The 10,356-nt window shown below is 46.5% G+C and overlaps 1 protein-coding gene across 1 annotated transcript; it reads left to right on the forward strand.

The window, feature by feature from the left end:
* Positions 1–6,024: 6,024 nt before the first annotated feature.
* MC3R (melanocortin 3 receptor) lies at positions 6,025–8,339 on the forward strand. Its single transcript, XM_069755659.1, has one exon. The coding sequence runs from the start codon at positions 6,245–6,247 to the stop codon at positions 7,211–7,213; it is 969 nt and encodes a 322-aa protein (XP_069611760.1). The 5' UTR covers positions 6,025–6,244; the 3' UTR covers positions 7,214–8,339.
* Positions 8,340–10,356: the final 2,017 nt, after the last annotated feature.

The following is a 10,356-nucleotide window of genomic DNA, read 5'->3' on the forward strand; positions in this document are numbered from 1 at the left end:
CTGTCTGTCCTTCTGTCTGTCACGGATATTCATTCGTCGCGGCCTCTGTCATGGAAATCCAAGTCGCTGATTGGTCACGGCAAAACAGCCACGACCAATCAGCGACGGGCACAGTCCAGCGGCAAAATGGCCGCTCCTTCCTCCCTGCAGTCAGTGCCCACTCCATACTCCCCGCCAGTCAGCCCTCACACAGGGTTAATGGCAGCGTTAATGGACCGCGTTATGCCGCGGTGTAACGCACTCCATTAACGCAGCTATTAACCCTGTGTGACCAACTTTTTACTATTGATAATGCGTATGCAACATCAATAGTAAAAAGATCTAATGTTACAAATAATAATATAAAAAAAGGTTATTCTCACCCTCCGACGTGGTGCTGTCTTTGGCAGTGCAAGCGGCAGGTTCCGGTGGCTATGGGATGCTATGCGAGAAGGACCTTTCATGACATCACGGTCATGTGACCGCGACGTCATCACAGGTCCTGCGCTCATACCAATCCTGGGACCGGAAGCTGCCGCGTGCACCGCACACAAGGACTACAAGGGGCCCTCGGAAGCTGAGTATATGTTTATTTTTTATTTTAAGTCTTTTTTAACCTGTTACATACGTGGCTGGGCAATATACTATGTGGCTGGGCAATATACTACGTGGCTGGGCAATATACTACGTGACTGGGCAATATACTACGTGACTGGGCAATATACTACGTGGCTGGGCAATATACTGCATGACTGGGCAATTTACTACGTGACTGGGAAATATACTACGTTGCTGGGCAATATACTATGAGACTGGGCAATATACTACGTGGCTGGGCAATATACTACGTGACTGGGCAATATACTACATGACTGGGCAATATACTACGTTGCTGGGCAATATACTATGTGGCTGGGCAATATACTACATAGCTGGGTAATATACTACGTGGCTGGGCAATATACTATGTGGTTGGGCAATATACTACGTGGCTGGGCAATATACTAGGTGGGCTGTGCAATATACTTCGTGGACATGCATATTCTAGAATACCCGATGCGTTAGAATCGGGCCACCATCTAGTTCATATTATATTATACTAGCTATTGAACCCGTTCTACGCCCGGGTGGCGAGCATTTATATTGGTATATGGTCTCCATCCTTGTATGTGCTGCTCCATCCTGCGTCCCCATCCTGTCATGTGCTGCACCCATCCTCCGTCCCCATCCTGCGTCCCCATCCTGTCATGTGCTGCACCCATCCTGCGTCCCTATCCTGGTATGTGCTGCACCCATCCTGTCATGTGCTGCACCCATCCTGCGTCCCCATCCTGGTATGTGCTGCACCCATCCTGCGTCCCCATCCTGTCACGTGCTGCACCCATCCTATGTCCCCATCCTGTCATGTGCTGCTCCCATCCTGCATCCCCATCCTGTCATGTGCTGCTCCATCCTGCGCCCCCATTCTGTCATGTGCTGCACCCATCCTGCGTCCCCATCCTGTCATGTGCTTCACCCATCCTGCGTCCCCATCCTGGTATGTGCTGCACCCATCCTGCGTCCCCATCCTGCGTCCCCATCCTGTCATGTGCTGCACCCATCCTGCGTCCCCATCCTGTCATGTGCTGCACCCATCCTGCGTCCCCATCCTGTCATGTGCTGCACCCATCCTGCGTCCCCATCCTGGTATGTGCTGCGTCCCCATCCTGCGTCCCCATCCTGTGATGCGCTGCTCCCATCCTGCGTCCCCATCCTGTGATGCGCTGCTCCCATCCTGCGTCCCCATCCTGCGTCCCCATCCTGCGTCCCCATCATGTCATGTGCTGCACCCATCCTGCATCCCCATCCTGGTATGTGCTGCGTCCCCATCCTGCATCCCCATCCTGCGTCCCCATCCTGGTATGTGCTGCGTCCCCATCCTGCGTCCCCATCCTGGTATGTGCTGCGTCCCCATCCTGCGTCCCCATCCTGGTATGTGCTGCGTCCCCATCCTGCGTCCTAATCCTGCGTCCCCATCCTGGTATGTGCTGCGTCCCCATCCTGCGTCCCCATCCTGTGATGCGCTGCTCCCATCCTGCGTCCCCATCCTGTGATGCGCTGCTCCCATCCTGCGTCCCCATCCTGCGTCCCCATCCTGCATCCCCATCCTGGTATGTGCTGCGTCCCCATCCTGCGTCCCCATCCTGGTATGTGCTGCGTCCCCATCCTGCGTCCCCATCCTGGTATGTGCTGCGTCCCCATCCTGCGTCCCCATCCTGCGTCCCCATCCTGGTATGTGCTGCGTCCCCATCCTGCGTCCCCATCTTGCGTCCCCATCCTGGTATGTGCTGCATCCATCTGGGGGCCTGAGCAGGCGGAGACACTGGCGCGCTGTGGGGGTCAGGTGCCGGTATCGCCGCCAGCTCAGGCCCCCCAGCACTTACTATATTCACCTGTCCTGCGTTCCATCACTGCGCGCCGCCATCTTCCCGGTCTCCTGGCTGTGACTGTTCAGTCAGAGGGCGGCGCCGGCGCGCATTAAGCGCGTCATCGCGCCCTCTGAACTGAAGGTTACAGGCCGAAGACCGGGAAGATGGCGGCACTCAGCGATGGAACGCAGGACAGGTGAATATAGGCGATACTCACCCTCCTGGCGGTCCCTGCTTCTCTGTTGGAGATCGTGGTGTGTGTTCAGTGTGAACGCACACCGTGATCTCCCGGGAGCGTCACTCTGTGAGGCCCAGACTGCGCCAGCGCTTGCGCCAGCGCAGTCTATAAAGGCTTCGGACAGAGTGACGCTCCCAGCGTTATATTATAGATGTGTACATGTGTGCACGGTGTCTTGTTTATGTACATACTATTCATTGTTTGTATACTTTTCTATTTGTTTAGTTTGTGTATATATGTGCATGTGTATAATGTATGACATTATATCTATATGTATGTGTATATATCTGTACGCCATTTCTGAAGCTGCTGCTGCCTATTGTGTTATGTGTATTAGCTGTGGCCATGAAACCTGTGACTCAGCGCGCACACACACAATGACAGTGAGACATACACTTTACGTGTGCATTTAAAGCACATCTCTTTAGACAGGTCTGCCATCTCAGCTCCTGGTCCTTTCTATTGTCCCCCCACCCTCCATGCAGTCAGTAGCACTTTTCTTTATCTGGAAATACATAGATACTGGCTTGTGCCCATTGCATGCAGCTTTACAGGAATACATTTGTTTGGTGGGTCATAAAATGCAAGCACTTTTTTTTACTTTTTGTGTCACCCCTGTTACCTCATAGATTGTCATCACAGTACATACCTCAGCTGCTGCAGAACCTCATAATATACATATATAGTACAGACCAAAAGTTTGGACACACCTTCTCATTTAAAGATTTTTCTGTATTTTCATGGCTATGAAAATTGTACATTCACACTGAAGGCATCAAAACTATGAATTAACACGTGGAATTATATACTTAACAAAAAAGTGTGAAACAACTGAAATTATGTCTTACATTCTAGGTTCTTCAAAGTAGCCACCTTTTGCTTTGATGACTGCTTTGAACACTCTTGGCATTCTCTTGATGAGCTTCAAGAGGTAGTCACCAGGAATGGTTTTCACTTCACAGGTGTGCCCAATCAGGTTTAATAAGTGGGATTTCTTGCCTTATAAATGGGGTTGGGACCATCAGTTGTGTTGTGCAGAAGTCTGGTGGATACACAGCTGATAGTCCTACTGAATAGACTGTTAGAATTTGTATTATGGCAAGAAAAAATAGCTAAGTAAAGAAAAACGAGTGGCCATCATTACCCCAGAGAGGGGTCATTTAACATTTCTACCTTTGGAACCCAGAGATGGGTGAAATGACCTGAAGGATTTTAGCTAACATCCTCTAATCGCTGTCTTTTGTTCTGTAATTAAGGCCATTATTGTCGCACCACAGGAGGTTGTTGTTTTCCATTGAGTTTAGCCATTTAGTTTCTAGTTATGTAGTTCTATTCAGTTTGGACAAAGGGTCATTTGACCATCTTTCGGGACTTCAGGGGGAAGCTCGAAATTTCTGGGACTTCTAGTGTTAAGAAATGAAGGTCAGTCAGTCAGAAAAATTGGGAAAACTTTGAAAGTGTCCCGAAGTGCAGTGGCAAAAACCATCAAGCACTACAAAGAAACTGACTCATATGAGGACCGCCCCAGGAAAGGAAGACCAAGAGTCACCTCTGCTTCTGAGGATAAGTTTATCCGAGTCTCCAGCCTCAGAAATCGCAGGTTAACAGCAGCTCAGTTTAGAGACCAGGTCAATGCCACACAGAGTTCTAGCAGCAGACACATCTCTACAACAACTGTTAAGAGGAGACTTTGTGCAGCAGGCATTCATGGTAAAATAGCTGCTATGAAACCCCTGGTAAGGACAGGCAACAAGCAGAAGAGACTTGTTTGGGCTAAATAACACAAGGAATGGACATTAGACCTGTGGAAATCTGTGCTTTGGTCTGATGAGTCCAAATTTGAGATCTTTGGTTCCAACCACCGTGTCTTTGTGCGACGCAGAAAAGGTGAACGGATGGACTCTACATGCCTGGTTCCCACCGTGAAGCATGGAGGAGGAGGTGTGATGGTGTGGAGGTGCTTAGCTGGTGACACTTTTGGGGATTTAGTCAAAATTGAAGGCATACTGAACCAGCATGGCTACCACAGCATCTTGCAGCGGCATGCTATTCCATCCGGTTTGCGTTTAGTTGGACCATCATTAATTTTTCAACAGGACAATGACCCCAAACACACCTCCAGGCTGTGTAAGGGCTATTTGACCAAGAAGGAGAGTGATGGGGTGCTGCGCCAGATGACCTGGCCTCCACAGTCACCAGATCTGAACCCAATCGAGATGGTTTGGGGTGAGCTGGACCGCAGAGTGGAGGCAAAAGGGCCAACAAGTGCTAAGCATCTCTGGGAACTCCTTCAAGATTGTTGGAAGACCATTCCCGGTGACTACCTCTTGAAGCTCATCAAGAGAATGCCAAGAGTGTGCAAAGCAGTCATCAAAGCAAAAGGTGTCTACTTTGAAGAACCTAGAATATAAGACATTTCAGTTGTTTCACACTTTTTTGTTAAGTATATAATTCCACATGTGTTAATTCATAGTTTTGATGCCTTCAGTGTGAATGTACAATTTTCATAGTCATGAAAATATAGAAAAATCTTTAAATGAGAAGGTGTGTCCAAACTTTTGGTCTGTACTGTACATATTGCCTGTAATATATCATCATAATACACACCTCAACCTGCTCGTCAACATTACCAGACATGTTTCACCTACTTTAGATCCTCATAATATGTACCTCAGCTGCTGCAGAACCTCAGAATATACATCAGCTGTTGCAGAACAACATAGTACCACACCTGCTGCAGGACATAACACACCTTAGCTGCTGTGGGTTATCATATTACACAATTAATTTGTTGCAGAGCCTCATTATACAAAACTTTAGCTGCTGCAGAACCTCACAAATAAACATCCCATCTGCTGCAGAACAGCTTAAGACTCATCACAACTGCTGCAGAGCTTCAAAATGCACTTCTCAGCTGCTGCCCAGCCTAGAAATACTCACGTCAACTGCTGCAAAGTCTAACAATGCAGACCTCAGCCTCTGCAATTTTTTTTCTAAACATGAAACCATTTCCTATTAATCTGTCAATGGATGACAAGAACTTCATCTTTTCTCTTTAAAATGAGGTTCTGCAGCAGCTGAGATGCATTTTATAAACCCACAGTTATACATGTGCTATTACCCTTTCTTGCCATTGGAGGGCGCCATATCACTTCATTCTTCGGCACAGCACTTTCCCATACTACCTGCTGCTTTACATAGTGAAGCTGGGCTGTCAGTCATCCCTGTACCTGTTCTATAAGTGGATAGTCTGATATGTTGGAGAATGAGGAGGAGTCGCAACTATCAATGAATGTAAAACATCCGAGGATTGCCTTAAATCAGCTGTCACACACTGATCAAGTCCAGATGCAGTAAGCAGAGCAAAGTGCAGGCAGGTGCTCCAACATCTACAAGCAGGCAAAAGCAAGGAAGCAGCTGAAAATCTAGAAGAAAGATAAGCTGCCTGGTCTTCATGTTGGGGGTCCCTCTGACCAAACTCTTTGAAAAGTCAAGTCGTGAGTCTCATCCTAATGAGCGATGATGTAGGACCATCTACAAGAAGGCTCATCTGTCACAGAGAGAGGAGGTGACCACCCCCAGTGCTGCGCTATCTGAGCCCCTTCACAAAGCCTCAGACATGAATGCGTCCAATGACCTGTTCTTCATTCATTCCCTCCAGCTCAATGGGACGCTGGACTTCAATGAGACCCTTCTGCGCAGCAACCTGAGCATTGAGTTCTGTGAGCAGGTCTTCATTAAGACGGAGGTCTTCTTGACTCTGGGGATTATTAGTCTGCTGGAAAATATCCTGGTCATCCTGGCCATCCTGAAAAACAAGAACCTTCACTCCCCCATGTACTTTTTCCTCTGCAGTTTGGCAGTTGCAGACATGTTGGTCAGCGTCTCGAATGCCTTGGAAACTATTGTTATTGCGGTGCAGAATAAGTATCTAGAGATAGGGGACAAGCTGCTGCAGCAGTTGGATGACGTGTTTGATTCTTTGATCTGTATATCTCTTGTAGCTTCTATCTGCAACCTCTTGATTATTGCCGTTGACCGATACATCACCATATTTTATGCTTTACGCTACCATAGCATCATGACGGTCAAAAAAGCCCTAGCCTTGATCATGGTCATCTGGGTGTCCTGCATCATATGCGGTATCGTATTCATTGTCTATTCCGAGAGCAAAACGGTCATTGTGTGTCTCATCACCATGTTCTTCACAATGCTTGTCCTCATGGCCACGATGTACGTCCACATGTTCCTCTTCGCACGTCTTCACGTAAAGCGGATTGCGGCACTGCCGGTGGATGGCGTGGTGCAGCAGCGGACGTGCATGAAAGGCGCCATCACCATCACCATTCTTTTGGGGGTATTTGTCGTGTGTTGGGCGCCGTTTTTCCTCCACCTCATCCTTATCATCTCCTGTCCTGCCAACTCCTACTGCGTCTGCTACGGTGCCTACTTTAACACTTACCTAATCCTCATCATGTGCAACTCTGTCATTGACCCTCTGATCTACGCTTTCCGCAGCCTGGAGATGCGCAAAACTTTCAAGGAGATTATTTGCTGCTATGGGATGAATTTTGGAAAATGTGGCTGAACCCGATGTGTTTCCCAGTGCTCATTGTTAACAACACATTAGGCAGAAGTTCACATTATTCAATGCTGCATTGCTATAGTATACTCACAAAATGGGCAGACGGGGGGGGAAAGTGGAACTATTGATAAAATCCTGAGTCGTGTGCTCACTCCCAGCCCCTGATAAGTTCCATCCTAGTTATAGTTAGTCGCAATATATTAGGTCACAGCTTGATGTAATAAAACATCCCCTCAAGAATATATGCTCAGTAGTTAAAAAAAAGTGAACCTTGAGATGTTATCTTACAAAACTGTCATTTTTAATTTATCTTCTAAAAAATAAACTAACATTTCCATCTATGAGATAGTAAGTCAGTGCAAAATCTATTTCAAGCTGAGCTAACCCGTTTAAGGTTTAGAGATAAGTTAGACTGTAAGAAAATAGGTCCACACTTTGACATACTAAATCCAGTATAATTAGTAAATATTACAAACTGAGATAATAATTCTGACATTTAAATAATATTTGATTCTAACAAGTAGTGGCTCTAAGATGTATCAGATTCTGTAATATGCCATACTGTGAGATAGTATGTCTGGTCTGATATTCTAAATAATTGCTATGAGATAATATTGGAGGCTGCAAGATATTAAGATAATATTTTACTCTGAGATAATCAGTCCTTGTTGTGAGAGATATCAGGTTTTGAGATGTCATACTGCAAGATAATATGTTGACTCTGATATTTTAATCCAATGCTGAAATATAATATTGCAGGCTATGAGATAATAAGTCAGGAATTGAAATATTATTTCAATCTAAAATAATAATTCCAAGCTGTGAGATTATATAAGGTACTGAAATAATTCATACTGTGAGATAATATGTCAGGACTGATATTCTAAACAATTTTATACTTAAGTCTCTGGGATAATAAGTCAGATGGCGAGATGATAATATTTCTGTTCTTTGATGACCTAAATCAGTGTTTCACATATTACATAATCAAAGATGAGTTAGTTCTGATGCTAGACTAGATAACTTTTAAAATGAGCCTCTGAGATAAAATGTTCTATGAACTAATATTTTAGAGTTTGAGATATCAGACCATGAGAAAATATGTCAACCTTTTGATATAAAAAATAATGGTTATGATTTGATATCTCTAATTCTGAGAAAATAAGTCAGTGCTAGCATTTCAGACTCTAGGTTAATAATCAGACTGAGGTATTATTTCAGTGCTTTATACGGACTGAGATATTAAGTCAGATCGTTGCATTGAGATATTTGACTCTGAGATGTTAACTCAGTGCTGTGTGGTAATATTTAAGACTGTGAGATAATAAGTCAGACTTGGATAATGCTTTGGTATATTAAGTCAGCACTCTGTGACAATATTGCTTGATCCGATACAATTATATAAAGATATGATATGGTTCAGTTTCTAAACTATTATCTCATAGCTCTGGCTTATCATTTCATACACTGGGATAATACATCAGTGCTTCTAGATAATATAAAAGGGGGAAAAAAAATTTCTAGCGCCTTTAGTTACATATTTCACTGTCCTAGAATTTCCGGCACTTTAACTGCAATGTAGTATTTAATGTAATTATTTAAAGGGGAATTCCACCTTTTAATTTTCTTCTGATATATCATAGAGAGTTTGAACCCAACATGAAGGAAATATGGCAAAGTAGGCAAAAATGTAACAAATATGCAAAAATATTTATTTTTGCCTCTTTATTCTGACCCCTTAGAGGAGCCACAGACTTGCCTCCATAATAGATATTGCTTACATCACCACACCCACCAGAAAAAAAATTAAAGGGGAATTTCCAGTAAACAATCTTCAGCCCGACTTGCTCAATATTAGTGGAACCTGGGCCATGGTTCATTTGACGTTTTGTGTTGACTCAATGGCGTATATAGGCGGGGCAGCCGGGGCATGTGCCCCGGGCGCAGCCGGCAGGGGGGCACAGTCGGGCCACCTGATTCGGCGGTCCGCAGTGTCTCCCCTGGCGGCTGCATTCTGCCGCCCCGGTCTGGGTGTTAGCTGTTCTCTGTGCCGACTGTCAAGCTGACAGCCGGCACAGAGAAGCTGCAGAGCGCCGGCTCCCAATGTGTGCAGAGGTGGAGGGGGGCCCCTGCAGAGTGGCTGCGGCGGGCAGGGAGAAATCCCTGCAGCTCCGCTGCCCAGCGATCGGTCTTCCTGCTTCCTCTCACACAGACGCGCTGCTGGATGACGTCATCATTCAGCGGCCGGCTGTGTCAGAGGAAGGCGATGAGATGCTGCGGCAGAGCGTGAGGAGAGGTGAGAGGGGTGTGTGAATGTGTGTATGTGAATGTGTGTGTGTATGTGTGTGTGTGTGTGTGTGAATGTGTGTGTGTGTATGTGTGTGTGTGTGTGTGTGTGAATGTGTGTGTATGTGAATGTGTGTGTGTGTGTGTGAGAATGTGTGTGTGTGTATGTGAATGTGTGTATGTGTATGTGTGTGTGGCTCAGTATTGGGTGTGTGTGTGTATCGCGCTACAGGGGAATGTGCAGAGAAGTGAATGGTGTGTGTGTGGGGGGGGGAGGAGAGGGCAATGATGGGGCTGACGGGGAGAGAGCAATGATGGGGATGGTGGAGGAGGAGAGGGCAATGATGTGGCTGACGGGAAGAGAGCAATGATGGGGATGGTGGAGGAGGAGAGGGCAATGATGGGGCTGATGGGGAGAGAGCAATGATGGGGATGGTGGAGGAGGAGAGGGCAATGATGTGGCTGATGGGAAGAGAGCAATGATGGGGATGGTGGAGGAGGAGAGGGCAATGATGGGGCTGACGGGGAGAGAGCAATGATGCGAATGGTGGAGGAGGAGAGGGCAATGATGGGGATGGTGGAGGAGAGGGCAATGATGGGGCTGACGGGGAGAGGGCAATGATGGGGATGGTGGGGAGGAGACAGCAATGATGGGGCTGATGGGGGGCATATGTCCTTGGGGGGGGCGCCGAAATGAATTCTTGCCCTGGGTGCCAAAAACCCTAGATACACCTCTGTGTTGACTTGTCATGTGCATGACCCCCAAAGTGCACTTTCCATTTTGTTATAATTTGGGTTTTTGATGGAATTTCCAATCAAGCTCTTAAAGGGTCCAGCCTTCAACAGAACATCAGCGAAGA

This window comes from Ranitomeya imitator, chromosome 2, assembly GCF_032444005.1.
Source record: "Ranitomeya imitator isolate aRanImi1 chromosome 2, aRanImi1.pri, whole genome shotgun sequence".
In the NCBI taxonomy this organism is placed as follows: Eukaryota; Metazoa; Chordata; class Amphibia; order Anura; family Dendrobatidae; genus Ranitomeya; species Ranitomeya imitator.

Bases quoted from the DNA above. Each gene is read 5' to 3' on its own strand.
- MC3R (XM_069755659.1), top strand. From the start codon at position 6,245: ATGAATGCGTCCAATGACCTGTTCTTCATTCATTCCCTCCAGCTCAAT.